The following is a 20973-nucleotide window of genomic DNA, read 5'->3' on the forward strand; positions in this document are numbered from 1 at the left end:
AGTCCAGTCGGACCGAACCATTTTCAATTTAGAGGAGGGGGGTCCGCAGACGATGTTTCCAAAACAAAATATTTAAGTATTGTTACGTCGACATTAAAATCAAAATATTTGCGATTACATATTGGTTATTGGTTTACTGAAATAATTGTTTCTGTTGTATCATTTTGTCATCATTCGGGTCTCCGTGGACCCTCTCTCAGTCTGGGCTCCTAGAATCAGCCACATCCCCCCTTTTCCAGGAGCTGGTGGCGGCCGACACCAAATTCTCAATGCAGGAAAAACGCTGAAAGCTCCGCCCACACGCAGCGGGAGATTCAGGAGCAGACTTTAAGAAATAACCGTGAAGCTGTTACTTCAGCGCTGGTCAAAACAAAGAGGATTTACAGGAATTTGACAGAATTTCATTGATGTGAACGGACAATTGGTTTAAATTATGAGAGCCCGAGGTGTGTGCGCTGGCTGGGGGTGGAGGTCGGAGTGGTCCGCGGTACACATGTGTCCGAACCGTGTCCCGAATCGTGGCTTCTGATCCGTACGGATCACGGATCATCCGTGGTCCGTTACACCCCTATTATGGAGTCAGAGTGTGGTGAAGTTGAACAAAGTTGTGAGAGTTCAGCATTTTATCTTTTGTGAAAAATAGTTTCTTTTTTCAGATGCTGATCTTTGATTTAATCTTGTTTTAATACCAGAAACTAATAAAGGACAGAGGCTGCATGATTTATTAAAGGTTTAATAAATTATCATCTTAATAGTCTGTATTTTTAGTTATTTTAAAGCTAACGGCCCTGCGACAGACTGGCGACCTGTCCCGGGTGAACCCCGTCTTAGCCCATAAGTAGCCGGGTTAGGCTCCGGCACCCCCGCGACCCCGAAAGGGAAAAAGCGGTCACGAAAATAAATAAATGAATGAATGAATTAAAGCTAATGATGGTCGTTTGTTTACATCCACTTTGCACATGACCCGATTTGTTGGCTAATCAGGAAAAATAATCGGTGATTAGTCGACTATTAAAATAATCGTTGGTGACAGACTTAGTTTGTAGTTTGATAAAATAGAAAGGGAAAAAAAAATAGATAAATAAATAAATAAAATTTGCAGGATGCATCTAAAGTCACACTATGCGGGTCTCAATCGCATGACTAGACTGAAAAATAAATAATTTATCTCTAATAGTGTTCAGGGGGCCGGGCCGTGGGACTGAAGAAAAGACAGGAAGCAGAGCTGGAGGTAGCAGAGATGAAGATGCTGAGGTTCTCTTTGGGAGTGACCAGGATGGATAGGATCAGGAATGAATACATCAGAGGGACAGCACATGTTAGAGGTTTTGGAGATAAAGTCAGAGAGGCCAGACTGAGATGGTTTGGACATGTTCAGAGGAGAGACAGTGAATATATTGGTAGAAGGATGCTGAGTCTAGAGCTGCCAGGAAAGAGGTCTAGAGGAAGACCAAAGAGGAGGTTTATGGATGCAGTGAATGAAGACATGAAGGTGGCTGGTGTTAGAGTGGAGGATGCTGAAGACAGGCTTAGATGGAGGAAACTGATTCGCTGTGGCGACCCCTGAAGGGAAAAGCTGAAAGGAAAAGAAGAAGAAGAAGAAGTGTTCAGGGGGCCGGGCCAAATGTGGAAGAGGGCCAGATCCAGCCCGCAGGCCGTAGTTTGGTAACCCCTAACTTAAAGCAGCATCAGACAGATGAATAAAATGTGATGATTTGGAGAGAGGGCTGTTGTTAGATACTAATGCTAGCATGCTGACACTAAAGCTAACTAGCTCCTCTGTGCGTCTCCTTTATGTAAACAGACTGGTTTACATCGAGCAGTATTTTCACAGACCGGTCCTTAAGAGGTGGCAGATAAATACAAGATTAATTCATAGGTCATGAATAAAAATGGTATTGTCCAAATAAAAGCAGAACTGAATCCACTGTGTTTTAGCAGAGTCTAACATTACAGAGTCAACTGAAAACTGACCTGTCAGATGATGTGCTGACTGCTCTACGCCCTTAAAGCTGCAGATTTAATGTCAGTAATGATATATAATAATATGATTTTCAGGCTTTTTTGTTATGAATTTATATAAAATGTGATCTCCTGAATGCAGAATTAAGAAATCTTTAATAAATCTGTCCTTGTTTCACCAGCATGTTTTAATTTGGTTTTACAGTTGGATGACAAGATCTCATTTTCTAAAAAATAAATAAATAAATAAATCAGGACAAAAGTTTTTAATTAAAATGCCTTAGCCATTTCTGCATAAAACAGTATTATAATTTATTAGTAGTACTATAATTCCATATCGCCCAGCCCTACTCCAGTCATATCCCATAATGAAATTATTTTTTTATTTTATTTTATTTTTTTAAAACACGCTCCTGCTAGCTTACACCCCCTCACAACTAGGGGTGTGCCAAAATATCAATATTGCGATATATTAGTCCTGTGATCGATTCTCAATGGGTTCTCACCAAGTATCGATATTATATTTTCATTTGAAGAGGCTCCTGAGCTGAGCATCTGAGTCGCGCGGCGGAACTATTGCGCAGATGGGTGCGCTGCGTCGGACTTTTAATAACGATGCACGCGCTCATTCGGGAGAAGCACCGGCGAGATACAGGCTCGGTAGGACGTGTGTGAAGCATGTCTACCTGCCACTATTAGGGCTGCCACAAACGATTATTTCAATAGTCGACTAATCTCAGATTATTTTTTTCGATTAGTCGACTAATCGGTTCGTGCGGCGACTGGATGTAAAACACTTATCTTAACCATAATTATCTTTAAACTTGAGGTCTTTAAGCTATATTCTAACTAAAATAAAGACAATAGTTTATTACCGTATTTTTCGGACTATAAGTCGCACCTGAGTATAAGTCGCAGGGGCCAAAAAATGCATAATGAAGAAGAAAAAACCATACATAAGTCACACTGGAGTATAAGTCGCATTTTTTTCAAGTAATTTATTTTACAAACTGGTTGAAAAAATAATATTACATCATCCTGGAAGGTAAGTTATAACATTCATAAGTGAATAGAAAACAGGCTGAATATGTGTCAACACATATTCACATATTAGCATCATGAAAAAAACGAAAAGGTGTAGCATTTATATAACATAACAGTTTTATTTAACTATAGCCTCAAGAACTCATCAACTTTGTATCTTTACTGTAATTAATTGCCCATAATCTCACTCCATATCACTAAATCCCTTAAATTCTTCGTCCTCTGTGTCACGTCTGAATAACTAAAGTAAATAAAGTAATTGCATAGATCACCATAAGAGGGTACTCTAGACTTACGGTCCATATCTCATCATTAAAAATTCGTATATAAGTCGCACTGGAGTATAAGTCGCAGGGACATTCAATCTATGAAAAAAACCGCGACTTATAGTCCGGAAAATACGGTAATCTTTTAATGAATCTGCAGGTTTTGTCCTTCATTTGTTTCTGGCATTAAAACAAGACTTAAATCAAATAATGCAATCCGAATCAACAACAGAAAACTCTTTAAAACCCTGCAATTCTTTTTTTAAAGCTTTAAAAGTATTTCAAAAGCTATTTGCAGATATAAACACACTCAAAATATTTGCTCACTGAGGCCCATTTATTAAAGCGAAACACTAATAACATCTTTGAACTCAAGATATTCTCATATAAAACCTGAGGATGCCCATAGAAACAAAGAAAATACATAAAAAAGGGGAAATTTATATTTTTAAAAAGGGAGAAAAGCAGGAGATGTTAGAATGTACATCAGTACTTTCATTCTGTCACTACCTACATCCACTGCACATGCACAGACCGATACTTCATATTGTTCAGTTTGGGAGAGAACCCATAAATCTGTGTTACTTCTTTAATGTTGTGGTTGTTTTGCTGTTTGTTGTCGTTTTTGTGACTTTAGGTTACATTTAATTGTAGCTTAATGCAGATAATGTAATGCTACACTTGTAAACTTAGCTCTGGACTTTTAGGTGAGCTCCTTCACTTCTGGGACTCGTAGTTTTAAATCGTTCCATAACTCCGCGGCAGATCCATACCGACACACAGCCTTTCTGTCTGCGCGGTGAATGTTTCATAATCCGCTCTTCGAACCGAACGAGGTGATTTCGGCGGAGAATATGAATGAAGCCTTGGACGAGCGGTTCACGTCCAGTATAAATTCATAACCCGAGCCGTCCTCGCGGCGTTTGGTTCAAAGAGCGTGGATTATAAAACGTTCACTATGCAGACAGAAGCGCCTTAGACACGGATCTGCTGCAGATCTTCTGGTTCATCTCCAAACAGCGCAGTAATGACAGCCGCGACAGCACTAGCTGTGTTAGCGCCGATGTTAGCATAGCTAGACGAAGCTCTCTGTTCAGCGTGATCAAACTCCGTCTCAACATGCTTCATCTTCAGGTGATCATTTATCGCCATAGTGCTCTCATGGAACACAAGTTCTGCCTTAGAAATTACATTTGACACTTTTTCCTCTTATTTTCCTTATGTTTCCCACATTTTCGAGCTAGCGTGTTGTTATGAGCCTACCGAGAACTTCCTGTTATGTCACTGCTGACCGGATTAGCACCACTGCGCATGTTTGACGAGAACCGTAGTTTTAAGATCAAAACAAGGAAAAAAAACAAAAAACAACGCTTCGACGACTAAATTATTCGTCGACTATTTTAATCAGTCATCGATTAGTCGAATAATCGTGGCAGCCCTAGTCACTATTTATCATCCATCTGTAGGAGACTTTGTCTGAGCGCTAGAATGTCAGCGATCACTTACTTCCTGTTTGCTGAGGGAACTAGGCGCGTGCTTCGCAGTTGTGTGTACTTCAGGTAGCGCATGAATTTTCGCTTTCATGCACTTCAATGTTTAACCTGCTGGTGTACGGTGTAACTTTGGTAAATTTATAATGTGACGTTTTCAAACAATGTAATTACTTCTTGCTAATGTTAATTTTAAAGTAATTCTCAAATAAAAAAGCAGGATTTGATGTATGAAGTTAAATTTAAATGTAATTAAACTAAAGTACATGAATTCACTTTAAAATTAGGGAGAATGCTAATTAATTGAAGCACTTAAAATTATATTTATTGCCATTATTATGTGTGTTTTAAGGATTTTACCTATTGACTGCTGACTGACCAAATGGAAAGTAGATAAAGATTGGAAAAATAATCTCAAGTAACAGTCTGAGTAAATCAGCCTTCATTTTTGGATGCTCAGCCCTTTTCAAGTGAGAGAAAAGCGCACAAAAATTAGGTCAATTTTGAGAGAGGCTGTAAAACATTATATTCATCATCCTTTGGTGTGACGTTCTTTAGGAGGTAGATAGCTGTCACTACTTGACTTATTTAATTTTTGTTCTGTTTAAAACAATTCTGCACTAAGTAGTGTCACTGCTGATCATGTTTACTATTGTTAACATTGAATCTGACAGATAATTTCAATTCAGTTGTAGTCAATGCTCATCAAAGACATAGTGTTACTGATTTCAACAATGTTGCACAAAAGTGTCTATAATTTGTTGCACAAAATAAGAAAAGTTGTTTAGTATGATTGTGTTTAAGGTAAAAAAGATAAATCGGGATATATTCCCCCCCAAAAACATGTTCTATATAATGGTAGTTATTAGAGAGGATTTTTACCAATTATCGCAGTATCGCGATATTATCGATATCGTGAGCCATGTATCGCGTATCGTATCGTAAGGTACCCAGTGATTCCCAGCCCTAGTTATTAGAGAGGATTTTTACCAATTATCGCAGTATCGCGATATTATCGATGTGAGCCATGTATCGCGTATTGTATCGTGAAGTACCCAGTAATTCCCAGCCCTACTCACAACCCCAACCTAACATTATGGTACAGCATAAACAGCAAGCAACATCAAACATTTGATCTTCTGTCCTCCAATTGGTTGATTTTGACCTCCCTTACCCCTCCTCCACACACTTTGACACGTTAGTTTTGGCATAAATATCTTGCAGAGAGTGTGCCATAAGTCAAAATGACGCTGAGACTCCCAAAGCGTTTGTGAGATGTTTTGGGTTTTTTTTTTTTTTTTTAAAGCAGATGCACAATATGTTTGTCACGAATATAACTTCATAGATTTTGGCTTCTTGGAGCCAACAGGTACTTCCTGTTTGGAATGCGAGAGGGGAGGGATCACTCAATCCAGTTCTCCTGGTCTTTTGTTTGTGTCTTTTTTTTTTTAACCATTTAAAAACATGTACACTCCATAAATAAAATAGATACACTAAAATAGTTAAGAGAAAACAACATGCTGTGCAACCTGCACATCAACAGTTCAGAGGTTTACATTTTCTTTATGAAATTCAAATATATGAATAGTTGATTTTAGTTGATTGATGGAGTGTCCTAGTGGCTTTCTATTGTTTTGTAATATAATTTAAAGTCCAGATGAAATAAACATAAGATGGTTGTGAATTGGACCTTTTACATTTTACCTTTTACATTTACAGTGTGGAATTTCCTAAATGTAAACAATTGAACAATAAAATTGACTTTCTGATAAATCATTTAGTCAAAAAAATGCATGACATAGAATAGTTCAGATATTTAGATTAAAATTTCTGATTAAGAATTGTTCCTAATCAGTCCAAAATGTTGTTGTGTACATCCAATGATAGAATAAATGAAAAATGGATGGTAAAAACACAAGACTCTATGCTTATTTAAAATCTTAGAGTATATTTAGCTGGATCAAATTGATGTAGAATTTTAAATGAAACGTGTTTTATTGATTGTATTAGCATATTTATAAATGGCAGTTGGGGATTTTTCTCATTTAAGCCTCCGATGGTTGATTAAAAAAAAAAACTTTGCAGCAGGTGGAACTAAACTAGAAATGTGATTTTTAATATATCTACAGCCTCACAATCCCGCTTCAGGTTTGGAGCCGCACCCCTCTCGAGTACACAGGTCGCTTTTGTGTGCAGGTGCGTAGAGTCTGCGTCCCTAAAACCTTCAGTACAAACATGTTGCAAGCGCCGTCTTTCACGAAGAAGCGCAACACTTTGAAGAATCGAACTAAGTGTGTTTATACTTTAGTCTGGAGCCAGAATGAGGGGGTTAAGGCAGCAGACTCCAGGTCTGGTCCGGGTCCACACCGCGCCTGGATTCCAGAAGACTGTTTCTCGGAATCTACCTCTCGCTCATCCGCCCGGAATTCTCAGGAAATGCTCGAAAACCGTCGGACTCACTTTCGGACAGACCGAGACCAACATGCAAATGACGGACACGTGGAGCGGAGGAAGCTCTGTTCTCATCCGAAATCAACAAGTTTAAAGGTTTTGTCTCAATTAAGACGAGAACGACTTCCGCTTGATTGTTTAGCACGAAGGCGCCAACTACCTCATCCAGGTGGACGGCGGCGAACCCCCCGGCGCTTCTCATTCTCACCTGTAGGCTAGAAGTTTGGTACAAACTGCGACCGGGGCACGGAATGAGGCGGAACTTACTTGCCCAGCTCCTCATACAGCTGGTAATCATCGGTGAACCTGGTGCAGGTGGTTGAAGCCATGGTCAGGTGTTCCGAATTCCACGAGCCGCAAGCGTGTCAGGACTGCTGTCAGCGCGGCGGGCCACAGCGTACTTCCGGTCGGGTTGGAGGAGTGCTGCGGAGAGGAACGGGCTCGGATACGTTTCTGTTTCAGCCTTCTGGACGTGACAGGGAACTTGAGCGCTTCTGCTGCGTCTGCCCGTTCTCTGACACGCACGGATTACAGGAGGCAGGGATGTCCTCTTAAATACACAATGTCACATCCGGGAGGAAACTTCAAAATAAAACGCAAGGACCAACTAAGCTTTGAAATATTTTAACTGTCTGGTTTTAGCTTGGACGTATTTAAAGCCCCGATAAAAATCGTGTTTTAGATGTATTAAAATGTCCGTGTGGCATTTTTCTAATGATAGAGGGCACAGATAAATACACTTCTGATAAAAAATCAATTTCTGAGTATTTCTTAATTGATGCAAACAAAAAATGCGGTTGTAAAAGATTGTATTTGTGTTGTGGACTACAATGGTCATGACACAAACTCAGCGGTCTGCTCCTTTTTTGATGCGCCATGACTAGATCCACGGACAGACCCTCTAAGAAATAGACTTGTTCATAAATAATCATCTATGGAGCACTAAATGAGCCAAATTGAAATAAATATATAAACCACTAAATTATTAAATAAATGTGTCATTAATTATCAGTGGCGGTTCGACACTGAATTACTCCTCCACTGACACCCCCCCCCCCTCCCAGTCATAATTAAATTTTGTTTGTCCGTTGCCATGTTTTCCAAGAATAACAATTGAAAACAACATACAAGAGACATTTAACACAATGCTGTGCAGCACAATAGCAGTTGTCAGTATGTACAATAATACAAACTAAAAACATACTATATAAAGAAGACTATATAAGAAAACACGATGGTTAAAAAACATTCATGATTTGAACACTTAAATTACCATATTAATGTCTACTCCAGAGAAGAAGAATCAGTCATGTTGCTCTACAATCCAATGTTAAAAACGTGTCTAGTTATGACTGGTTATAACATCCAAAGTCCACAAGCTATATTAGATTTATAAGAGCCAAACGTTTGTCTAATAAAAAAGTTGTATGTTATCAGAACCTTTATTCCCTTTATTTTGAAATTTTTAGTTCATAATTATTCTCTTGCAAAAACAAAACACTAATAATAATTGAAAGTGTCGTCTTATATCAGGTTTTATAACATGACAGAGATGTAATGTTTTAACAAACTAACCGTGTTTTCTCTGAACCTTTAGATAAACACATTCTTACTCAGGAAAGCATCAACCTTTCAGCAAAGCCCTAAAGTTGAGTTCTAGTCATTTTGTACTATCTTTAACATTTTTTAAGAAATTGACTTTGTTCAAATCACAAATGTTTTTTTCAATCACAGAAGAGTAAAGATTAAAACTAGGGAAGAACAATAAAATCATTTTTTTAAGTTGTTTTTTTTATGTCAAGCATATAAAAACATGCATAATTTGTGCAACACTTTGCATAATTGCAGCAGACAGGGGCGCCTGCACCCACAGAGGGTGCCAATTCGCTGATTCCAGGCCGTTCAAAACATAACAGGTAGTAGAAACCATAACTGCGCAGATTATTTTTTCCTCCCAGCGCTGAGATGCCGTCCCCTTTGAATCGGCGCCCCGGGCAGCTGCCCGTATTGCCCGTGCCTAAAACTGCTACTGTTAATTATTTAAAATGGGCATTAAATCAATAAAAGTGGAAATCGATAAATAAATGTTTGAATATATATTACATTAAAATAGCCATTTTATGGCCATAAAATAGTCAATTTTAATATTTCATGACGTATTTAATAATTTCATGCCAAGTGTGGGCTCCAATAGAAACATTGAAATATTATAATATAATAATATTATTAATATGAAATAATGAAATAAATGTGCCATTAATAATTTAAAAGTGAAATAAATAACATTTGATATAAATAAACGGATAACCACCACACTGCAACAGGACAAAACACTCGTATTGGATTAATATTTTTTACCTGCTGATATGGTTGCCCAAAACGTCACGTGCCCAAAGCTGAGTTCCTGATTGGCTGATGAGACGCAACATCAGTGATCTGCTGTGAAATGCAGCTAGATATTCAAATGCTACGCATGTTCGTGGTCACCCCTAACTATGCTTTAGTGTCAAACGTGTGAATTGTGACTTTAATTGAGAAAGTCCCATTGATAAGAGGCGTAGCTGTATTCAACTTAAAGAGAAAACGCCAGTCCAGGGATCATTATTTAAAAAAAAAAACATTTCCCACCCACAGCTCAAAGGGAAATTTTGAATGAACTCCTGCCACTCTGCAGAACCTTGGTCCTAGAAAATGACAGATTATTTAATTTTGGCGAACATCAAAATCGTAATTAAAAGACCACTGGGGATGCTTTTACAATAGATCAAAAGATGGTCACAGCGGAACTTTAACAAAGATGTCACTGGCGACGCCTACACAACACACACTCTGTGACCATTCAAGCTATCATTGTGAAACATCTGAGCAACACATTACTAAAGTAAAGTGCAGTGTCACATATCAGTGCAAAGCTCCTCTTCTCCTCTTCAGAATCCACTGGAATTATGCTGATTTTGTGAACAACTTTAGAGTTTCAGTCGTTAAAAGAATTTAAACACTGGAGCTAAAGCTACCATGTTAATGCTTAACATTCTTCTTTAAGGAGACCTTGATGGAAGAACAACTTACAGGCTTTCAAACAATAAAAACAGGAAACAAAACTATCAAGACATAAATGTATCAAATGCTATCAGTGTATGATGACAAGTTCCATTTTCTGTTTTCGCTGTGAAATGCAGCCAGAACTTCGCTTTGACTTCGGCATTTTGGAAGCGGGAACACATGCGCTTGCTCCGTCAGCACTCTTTCATGACCCCACCCACTATCGCAGGTAAGGCAAAGGGATTGGCTAGAACTTCAAAGTACTGAACGGAGGAGAAGTGATTGAGATGTTCTAAGACAAATAGACCTTCAATGAAACAAAGCATAGAAATGAGGAACTGATTGTAGCAGCTTCTTGCAGTTTTTGGTGAACTGCATAAGTTTTAGCGGTTCCAAACTGGAACCGAATTTCGGTGCCCTACCCTACCAGCAACTATTGATGACATCATCGAGGGGTAATGTCCAAATTTGTGGACACTATTTTTCCATATCTCTCCAACTGGCTAAATGTACGGGCTAAATGTAGGGGTAGGGGAAGATTTTAATATGGCCAGAGTTTGCCTGCGTGTATTGAACTGAAGAGTAATGCATCTCACTCAGTTTATGACATCTCTGGCAGCAGTAGGCCAGTCATTTGGGGCAGTAAGCTGGGGGCTAATCAAAGTATGTAGGTCGCAGTATTTCTAAAAGTCCTAATTAACTTGAATGTCTTTGGGCAAACTCAAATTAGTCAAATATGTCTCTCAAAATGAAGAGTTTTAAAAACAAACCCTTAGAAAGTAGGCATCATTTCATCCCAGTACACTGCAGAATGAACTGTTAGGCTTTAAAAGGCTCATTCAACATACTTCTAACTCCATGTCTGTAATCTCCTCTAGTCTAGTCACAGGGATACTGTGTTGCCGTCAGGGCCTGCAAAGCCTTTGGTGAAGGACTAAAATTATTTGAAAGAAGCATCTAAATTACAGAGAATTTTTTATATATATACATTTGTCCAAATATATTTTAGATCATTCCAACTGTTCTGTCTGCTTCCGTCACAGCTACTGTCAGCCACTGACTCTGCTGCTGTCAGATTGATTTTTTCACATGAAAGTTTCTAACCAATCAGATTTTAGCTCTCACTTGGTTCTAGGTTCCTGAAAGTCTGCCTTACACTCATACAGTCAGTGTTTCCATCCTCACATCCAGTTTTACAACGGCTTTCCATAAAAACACTGCTGATTAGACCATAGCCATATATGGATTGAATGCATTGATGTTGATTCAACCAATCAGATTTTAAGTTAAGTCTCTGTAGCTTCATGTGGACAGAAGATGAAAGTTGATTGGATGGTCAAAGCTCGTGCTACCAAAAGCTAACTTGTTCTGTTCTTCATTCCATGGGCAGTAGCTGCTCTTGATTTTTGTTTGAATCGCTTGCTGTTGTGTAGTTAACAATAGAAGAAGGTGGAGAAGTTGATTTAGTTGCTGATTTGTGGTGTAAGCCCTTCTTAAGAAGGATTTTTCTGGGAAAAAAACACACTTTAAATAAAAATGTAATTTTCAAGTTTCATGAGTTATCATTTGTGCGTAGATTTTTGTTGCAGCTGTTATTGCAGTGGGAGGACTGTTTTTACAATATGTGCAATTGGAATGAATTCAGTGTATTTATATGATCCATTTCTGATGGAATTTCTCCATAAAATAATATCCATATATAACCGGATGATGTTAGAAACATAAACATCACATCACGCTGATTCTCCCGCAGCTGCACTGACTCCTGATCAACTCCAGAATCCACTACAAAATCATCCTGCCTAATTTTAAAGCCATCCACAACCTCGCTCCATCGTACCTGTCCAGCATGATCCACATCGCCACAGCATCCCGCTGCCTAAAATCTTCATCTTCTCTTTATCTGACTGTCCCCCTCCCTCGTCTCAGCACCATGGGGGGCAGAACTTTCAGCTGCTCTGGAACTCTCAACCCCCCGACATCAGAAACATAGACTGTTTTTCCATCTTTAAATCAAAACTCAAAACCATCTGTTTAAACTGTCATACTAATCATGGTGTTATATACCCATCTCTGCTACTTCATTTTAATTTTACTTTATTTAAAACTTTGTTTTTATTTGTGCTTTTAACTGTACATTGTCCTTGAGAGCTCTGAAAGGCACTTCTAATAAAATGTATTATTATTATTAAAATAATTCATATTAAGGAGGATGGTTTTGGTGGAGGAAGACTGAGGGCTCAGCCCAGAAATGCACGGACCGCTCCCTGTATGCAGTGAAATAATAATGTAGTGCGGGACAACCTCATGTCTGTTGTCACTGTGGAGGAAAAAAGTCAAGCAGTCTGCATCAATCTGCATCAGCACCATCTCCATGACGACCAGTTATTTTTAGAGATTCTGAAGTCCCTTCGTCTGCTGCCCTCTAATGACTACACCGTAATCTACACAGGTAGTATATGCAAACTTAACGTCATAAATATCATTTTTAGCAGCATCAACATCAGCTTAAATATTGTGAATGTATTTGTGTAATTTTTTTCTTGCATAACCAAGAAATCTGATCTGAATGGAGACATTTTCTGAGGAATCAAAAATGTAAATTTCATATGTTTTATTCAACAGTGAAAAGTATCAACTCTGGGTCCCACATCTGTGACCATTGTGCTATCCTAGGCATGTTCATCTGGACCCCATAAGCTGAACTTCTTTTTTCTAGGATTTTGGGAGGGATCACACAGCGTCAAGGGTCTTGCCTAAGGACCCAATCTGGGTGGGGATCAGTGGACACCCCTGGGAATCGAACCCAGGGCTTGTCAGCCCTTCACCTAGCCCACTGAGCCACCCAGCCGCTGCACAAGGGTTAAAAAAATGTATGCTGCTATTTGGTGATTACACCACATATCTTCACAGCTGATGAAACACTACTTTTCACAACCATGTCTCCTGAAGACATCAGGTCTACAGACCATTTCCAAAAAAATAAAATATTGTGAAAAAGTGTTTTCACTTCCATAATTCCATTAAAAAAATTAAACTTTCACAGAATACAGATTCAGGGCCCACAGTTTAATTGATTTGAAGGATCTATTTGTTTATTTTTACATAAGTTTTTACATAAGTTCTAATAAAATCTATGAAAGCAGAATGAAAAAAAATAGAATACTGCATACAAATCTGCCTAAATTCTGCAGTGCATGAACATTTTAAACAGAGTTTCATCACCAGCTAAACTCAAAACCTCTGCACTGGTTCCCCAGATGTCATTAAATGGGCTCAGTTAGATTTAATTGTCTCAGTTTGGTTCAGTGTGGGGAAGACTTCAGACATGACATCTGTCCAGAAGAGCATCATTGATCTCCTCCATAGTCTTGGTAAGACACTAAAGTTCATAGCTAAGGAGGCTGCTGCTCACAGAGCGCTGTGACCACACAAATCTAATGGAAGAACAAAATGTGTCAGGAGAAGATGCAGCAGCAAAAGAGACGACCATGGACTTCAGGTGGATCGTCAAAAGATTCAAGGACCTTCAGATATCCAGAAAGAGAGGAATGAGGAACAGCTCCAAACACCTTCCCATTCATTAGGTGGACGACAACTGTCAGGTTCCTCGGGTCAAGACACTTCTGAGCCTGAAACAACGGAGGAAACGTCTCAACTGGACCAAAGAGTAGAAGGACTGTTGTCTAGAGGTCCAAGCTCCTGTTTTCTGATGAAAGAAAAGTGTTTCCTTCATTTGGGAATCAAGGACCAAGGGTTTGGAGGAAAACTGTCAGCAAAAATGATTCTTGTAATCTTCCATTTAGCTATTTATTTATTTATCTAATCTAAGAATGATAATCAGGGTTTTTCTAAAAGTCTATCTTGTGCATTGTACTTGCACTTTATATTTTCAGGCTCCAAAAACGACTCCCTTGAAACCACACAGAAGTTGATTTTGGGTTGCTCTATTGAAATCAATTATGACAAAAGTCTCATTTGCACCCCTTTCATTTAAAGTTTCTCGCTCAGTAACAGCCATTCACATCAGATAAAACTTGAGTTCATCGACTAGTTTACCAGGTCCTTCTGAAATCAGCAGATTTTTTTCAAAGGATAAACTTCTGAGGTAAATGAGGGGAAATCGTTTTTGTAATCATTTTTCTGTCATGTTCAGAGTGGGACGACACATTCCAGCTCAATTACAAACAAACATCAATGTATGGCTGAAGAATCCCAAAATGAAATGAAACAGAAGATTTTTCCTCACGGATTCTCTGAACCAAAAACTTAACTACTTAAATTTCATCAACAGAGCTATGATCAGCAGAGGACTTAAAACAAGGATGATTAGAAAAGCCTAGGCGAATTTACAAATAAAAAAGCCCTTTATTACATAAGAAAGAAAAGTGATTTTGGATATTTTTTAACCAATCAAACCACCATGATGAACAGTTTGTTTTTAACTTTGAGCTTCCTCTAAAAGGTCAGTTGCTGACTGTCTCTGTGTGTGGATTTATTTGATTTCCTAAAGAACTTTTGAACTTCTGGACAAAATAATCACTCAGCGTGCCAAAATGACAGGAAGAAACTTCCCTAGAAAGCAGGAATCATTACACAATGTCAACAAGCTCAAAGTAGAGCAGCTTTGTTAACTTCTTAAAGTCCAACTCTGATCATCTTTTGATCTCTTGTAAAATGTTCCCAGTGGTCGTTCAATTAGGATTATGCAGTTTTAAGGTAAAAAAGAAAAAAAAGAAAAAAAAGAAAAAAAAGAAAAAAAAGAAAAAAAAGAAAAAAACAACTGTCGTTTTCATCTGAAAAACATATTCAAACGTCATGTTTTTCCCCCCCCAAAAATGACAGATTTTTTTCCATTACTTTTACTGGAGTATCAGGAAAAGAAAAGTGAAGATAAGCCAGTTTAAGGTCCGAGTTCTTACATGTAGGTGTCCTGTTGCCTCTTCTTTTCTTTCTACCAAGTACTGCTTTCAAAGTCTCTGCTCTTTACTTTTTTTTTTTTTTTTGATGGGATGAGAGGAAGAGGAACAGACTGACTTCAGTTAAGCAGTGGTAGATAGGAACATGTACATCTTTCCAATAGGAGATTCCACTTCCACCTTACTGGGGAGTCAACAAGAGTTTAACTGAGAAAAGCTTTTTTTTAATCTTTATCATCTGCAGATCCCCAATGTCGTCACAGTGAATGAAGACACCTACAGGGAAAAAAAAAGATTTGGGTGTCTTCTCAGTCATACAGATGGTCAGAGTTCCCCAGTCTGGTTCTGCTGGAGGTTTCTTCCTAATCTTCAATTAATTTTATCTTCACAGTTGTCTTTTGTTTGCTCAGTTTTAAAAGTTATACCCAAGATTACATCTTTAAAAAAATAAGAAAAAATAAGACTGCTATAGAGAACGTCAGCAGTGGATAATGCTATAGAAAATGAACTATTAGCTTGATTTTGAGATCCTCACACTTTTATATTTTTATTTATACACAACCGTTAACATCATGCAAAAATATTGTTTTAAATTATAAATAACACCTAGAATATAAAAACAAAAAAGTATTAAAACTGGAGGTCTATATGATAAATAATTGCAAAAACAAACAAAAAAAACATTATGTAATGCCACATATGTGGTTGATTTTTTATTTTATTTTATTTTTTTCTTCGTTTTGTTGGTTTAAAACGTTAAAACAAAAAAAAATTAAGGTAGAAACAGCTGCATGGCTCAGTGGGATAAGTATAGGGCTTCCACGCAGGAAACTTGGGTTTGATTTCCAGGGTGTCCATTGATCTCCATCCAGATCAGGTGCCTTGGGCAAGTCCCTTGATGCTGCTGCCTAACTGGGTTCCCTTGTGCCTTGCATCAGGAAGGGCATCCAGCATAAAAACTCTCTACCAAATCACTGTGGCAACCCCCAAAATGGATAAGCAGAAAGAAAAACCTCAGTTTGAAAGTAGATCTGTGGTCACATTATGTCTATAAACAGAAGGGAATCAGTAAGTGATGCTTCTATACATGCAAAAAAGAAAACTTATGGAACATTTATTTTAGCTTTGACCATCGGCGTCACATAGATGTTGCCTACTGTGCCCACTAAAACGACATCTTGGAAATTTCAAATCTTGGAGATTTTTAATGTCATTTTGGAGATTACAAATTTACAGGAGGGGGGTCACTGGCAGGTAGTCCACCCCCGCAGCGCAACGCAAGACGACCGCCCTCCCCTTCACGCTAATGCATGTTTGTATGAAGATGGAGATAGGTTGGGGGCAGTGGAGAACTCAACACGCAACACACTCTCAGTAAAATGCGTACATATTCCACGACTCTACACTCTGAAATACCGTGTATAATATACGCCAAACACGCTTTTTGCATGCATATGATACGCAACGGTATAGAATGGGTTGCGCCGGCGTACAATATACACGACTTTTTAGGTTTCGTTTTGATCACGTGGTCCTCCGGCTCTTTTCTAAATGACGTCGTTCCCGGTTAAGCTTGGGATTGCTGTTATGGTTAGGGTTAGAAAAGCAAATTGTTCATTTGCGGGGCTGTCTGTGATGTTCACAACTCCTCCACCTTCTTTATCTCTTCTCCCTGTAACCTCACTCTTCCACTCTGGTTCCTCTCATTCACACACATGTACTCTGTCTTACTGCGGCTAACCTTCATTCCTCTCCTTTCCAGGGCAAACCTCCACCTCTCTAACTCCACCTCCACCTGTTCCCTGCTCTCACTACAAATCACAATATCATCTGCAAACATCATAGTCCATGGTGATTCCTGTCTAACCTCATCCGTCAGTCTGTCCATCACCATTGCAAACAGGAAGGGGCTCAGAGCTGATCCCTGATGTAATCCCACCTCCACCTTGAACTCCTCTGTCACCCCTACAGCACACCTCACCACTGTCTTACAGCCCTCATACATGTCCTGCACTGCTCGGACATACTTCTCTGTCACTCCAGACTTCCTCATACAATACCATAGTTCCTCTCTGGGCACTCTGTCATAAGCTTTCTCCAGATCTACAAAGACACAGTGGAGCTCTCTCTGACCTTCTCTGTACTTCTCTATCAACATCCTCAAAGCAAATGTTGCATCTGTAGTGCTCTTTCTTGGCATGAAACCATACTGCTGCTCACAAATGTTCACTTCTGCTCTTAGTCTGGCTTCCACTACTCTTTCCCACACCTTCATTGTATGGCTCATCAGCTTTATTCCTCTGTAGTTACCACAACTCTGCACATCTCCCTTATTCTTAAAAATGGGCACCATCACACTTCTCCTCCATTCCTCAGGCATCTTCTCACCACCTAAGATCCTGTTGAACAACCCGGTCAAAAACTCCACTGCCATCTCTCCTAGACACTTCCATACCTCCACAGGTATATCATCAGGACCAAGAGCCTTTCCACTCTTCATCCTCTTCAAAGCCCCTCTCACTTCACCTTTACTAATCTTTCTTACTTCCTGCTCCACAACCGTCACCTCTTCTACTCTTTGTTCTCTCTCATTCTCTTCATTCATCAACTCTTCAAAGTATTCTTTCCATCTTTCCATTACACCACTGACACCTGTCACCACATTACCATTCCTATCCTTGATCACCCTAACCTGCTGCATGTCCTTCCCATCTCGATCTCTCTGCCTTGCTAGTCTGTACAGGTCAGTCTCTCCCTCCTTACTACCCAACCTAGCGTACAAGTCATCATAAGCTCTTTGTTTGGCCTTTGACACCTCTACTTTCACCTTACGCTGCATCTCCCTGTACTCCTGTCTACTCTCCTCAGTCCTCTCAGTGTCCCACTTCTTCTTAGCTAGTCTCTTACTCCGTATACACTCCTGCACCTCCTCATTCCACCACCAAGTCTCCTTATCAACTCTCTTTCCTGATGACACACCAAGTACACTCCTACCTGTCTCCCTGATCACATTAGCTGTAGTTATCCAGTCATCTGGGAGTACCTCCTGACCACCCAGAGCCTGTTTCAACTGTTTCTTAAAAGTCATGCAACAATCTTCTTTTTTCAGCTTCCACCAGTTTGTCCTCTTCTCTGCCTTTGCCCTCTCTTTCTTCATCTTCTTCACCACCAGAGTCATTCTACACACCACCATCCTGTGCTGTCTGGAAACACTCTCACCAACCACTACTTTACAGTCACTGATCTCCTTCAGATTACACCGTCTACACAAGATGTAGTCTATCTGTGTGCTTCTACCTCCACTCTTATAGGTCACTCTATGTTCCTGTCTCTTCTCAAAGAATGTATTCACTATCGCCATTTCCATCTTTTTTGCAAAATCAACCACCATCTGTCCTTCTACATTCCTCTCCTGGATACCAAACCTGCCCATCACCTCCTCATCACCTCGGTTTCCTGCACCAACATGACCATTGAAATCTGCACCAATGACAACTCTCTCATTTCCAGGGATGCTCATCATCACTTCATCAAGATCCAACCAGAACTTCTCCTTCTCTTCCAGCTCACATCCTACCTGTGGGGCATACCCACTAACAACATTGAACATCACACCCTCCATTTCTATCTTCAGACTCATCACTCTATCTGACACTCTTTTTACCTCCACAACACTCCTAACAAACTCCTCCTTTAGGATAACTCCTACTCCATTTCTCTTCCCATCTCCACCATGATAGAACAACTTGAACCCTGCTCCTAAACTTCTAGCCTTGCTACCTTTCCACCTGGTCTCCTGGACACACTTTATGTCTACCTTTCTCCTCTGCATCATGTCCACTAACTTTCTACTCTTTCCTGTCATAGTTCCAACATTCAAAGTCCCAACTCTCAGTCTAACACTAGTGACTTTCCTCTTTTCTCTCTCCCTACGAACCCGCCTTCCTCCTCTCCTTCTTCCACCAACAGTAGTCCAATTTCCACCGGCACCCTGTCAGTGAACAGCACCGATGGCGGTCGTTGTTAACCCGGGCCTCGACCAATCCGGTATGGATTTCGTAGGTCTGATTCACATATTTGATTTGGCAAGATTTTAGGTCGGATGCCCTCCCTGACACAACCCTCTGTATTTATCTGGGCTTGGGACCGGCACAATGAGACCCTGGCTTGGGCCCCCTCGTGGCTACATTAATAATAAATTAGTGTGAATTCACAAAACATGATAAAATTGAAAAAAAAAAAAACAAACAAACAATAAAAACAAAATATAATAAATAAAATTAGCTAAAAGTCAGGCTGATAAGATGGGTATTGAGCCTTTTCCTAAAAGCATCTATGCTCTCTGCAGCTCTCAGGTCCTCTGGCAGATCATTCCATAAACGAGGTCCATAATAAAGATGCCTCTCCATAAGTTTGGGTTTTCACTGTTGGGATGACTAGTAGACCAGTGCCAGAGGATCTCAGGGTCTGCGAGGGTTCATATTTGACTAAAAGATCAGACAAATAAGAAGGCGCAAGACCATTAAGACATTGAAAAACCATTAAAAGTATCTTAAAATCAATCCTGAAGCTTATGGGGAGCCAATGCAGAGATTTTAAAATCGGGGTGATATGAGCCCGTCGCCTGGTCCTGGTGAGAACTCTTGCAGCTGAATTCTGTAAAAGCTGAAGGCTTTTAATGTTTGTTTTTGGAAGACCAGCAAGCAAGGCGTTACAAAAATCAATTCTACTTGTTATAAAAGCATGCATCAGCATCTCCATATTACCAAGAGAGAGTAGTGGGCGGACTCTAGCCAAGTTTCTCAGACGGTAAAAACCTGTTTTTACCACATGTTTAATATGAGGGATAAAAGTTAGTTTGGAGTCAAAAATAACACCTAGATTTCTGACTGTTTCTGAATGACTTAATGAAAGTTCCTTGAGTTTAAAACACTGTTTCTCTCTCGTGTCTTCAGGACCGATAACTAAAATTTCAGTTTTTTTCCTGGTTCAGCTGCAAAAAATTATTAGCCATCCATGATTTTAAAATGCAGTTAAAAAGTGCTTCTATTGGCTTTGTGTCATCAAGAGACATAGCTATGTACAGCTAGGTGCCATCAGCCAAGCTGATGTTGTGCCTCCTGATGACATTCCCCAGAGGAAGCATGTAGATGTTAAAAAGCAAGGGGCCAAGGACAGGATCTTGTGGCACACCACATTTTATTTTGTGAACCCCAGAAAAATATGTGTCCATGCTCACCTTAAAGTTTCTCTCAATGAGGTAGGAGGAGAACCACTGAAGAACAGTCCCTGAAAGGCCTATGTTTTTTAGTCTGTTTAACAGGATAAGGTGATCAACAGTATAAAAGGCAGCACTTAGATCTAGTAGAATTAACACTGAGATCTGACCTGAATCCAAGGCGCATCTAACATCGTTTACAATCTTTAACAGGGCTGTCTCAGTACTGTGGTTCGTTCTAAAACCCGACTGGTTTACCTCAAAGATGTTGTTTTGTGAGAGAAACACATTAAGCTGAATAAAAACAAGTTTTTCTAAAATCTTGCTTAAATATGGTAAGTTGGACACTGGTCTGTAGTTATTTAAAACCATAGGATCTAAATTAGTTTTCTTTAGTAATGGTTTCACTACTGCAGTTTTAAAGGCAGTGGGAAAAACACCAGTTTGAAGAGAGCAATTTATAATATTTAAAATCTCACTCTCAAAAGATCCGTAAAATGATTTAAAAAGTGTTGTGGGTGTCATGTTTGCCGAGCGAAGCAGACCCAGATGCTGGAACCCAGAAGGAATACAGGAGACAG

At 39.4% G+C, this 20973-nt stretch overlaps 1 protein-coding gene across 9 annotated transcripts in view; it reads right to left on the reverse strand.

Annotated features, from left to right (window-relative positions):
- Positions 1-7758, reverse strand: part of camk2d1 (calcium/calmodulin-dependent protein kinase (CaM kinase) II delta 1) — a 166047-nt gene extending 158289 nt beyond the window's left edge. For 6 of the 9 annotated variants that reach the window (XM_024288815.2, XM_024288813.2, XM_024288811.2 and 3 more), the window contains exon 1: positions 7481-7757. In XM_024288815.2, coding sequence (XP_024144583.1) covers positions 7481-7542 — 62 coding nt within the window. In that variant the 5' untranslated portion in view covers positions 7543-7757. Of the gene's footprint in view, positions 1-7421 lie in introns of all 9 variants that reach the window. The other 3 variants (XM_024288810.2, XM_024288817.2, XM_036216730.1) reach the window with 3 other exon arrangements.
- Between the last annotated feature and the right edge of the window lie 13215 nt (positions 7759-20973).

Source organism: Oryzias melastigma, linkage group LG18, assembly GCF_002922805.2.
Source record: "Oryzias melastigma strain HK-1 linkage group LG18, ASM292280v2, whole genome shotgun sequence".
NCBI classification, from domain to species: Eukaryota; Metazoa; Chordata; class Actinopteri; order Beloniformes; family Adrianichthyidae; genus Oryzias; species Oryzias melastigma.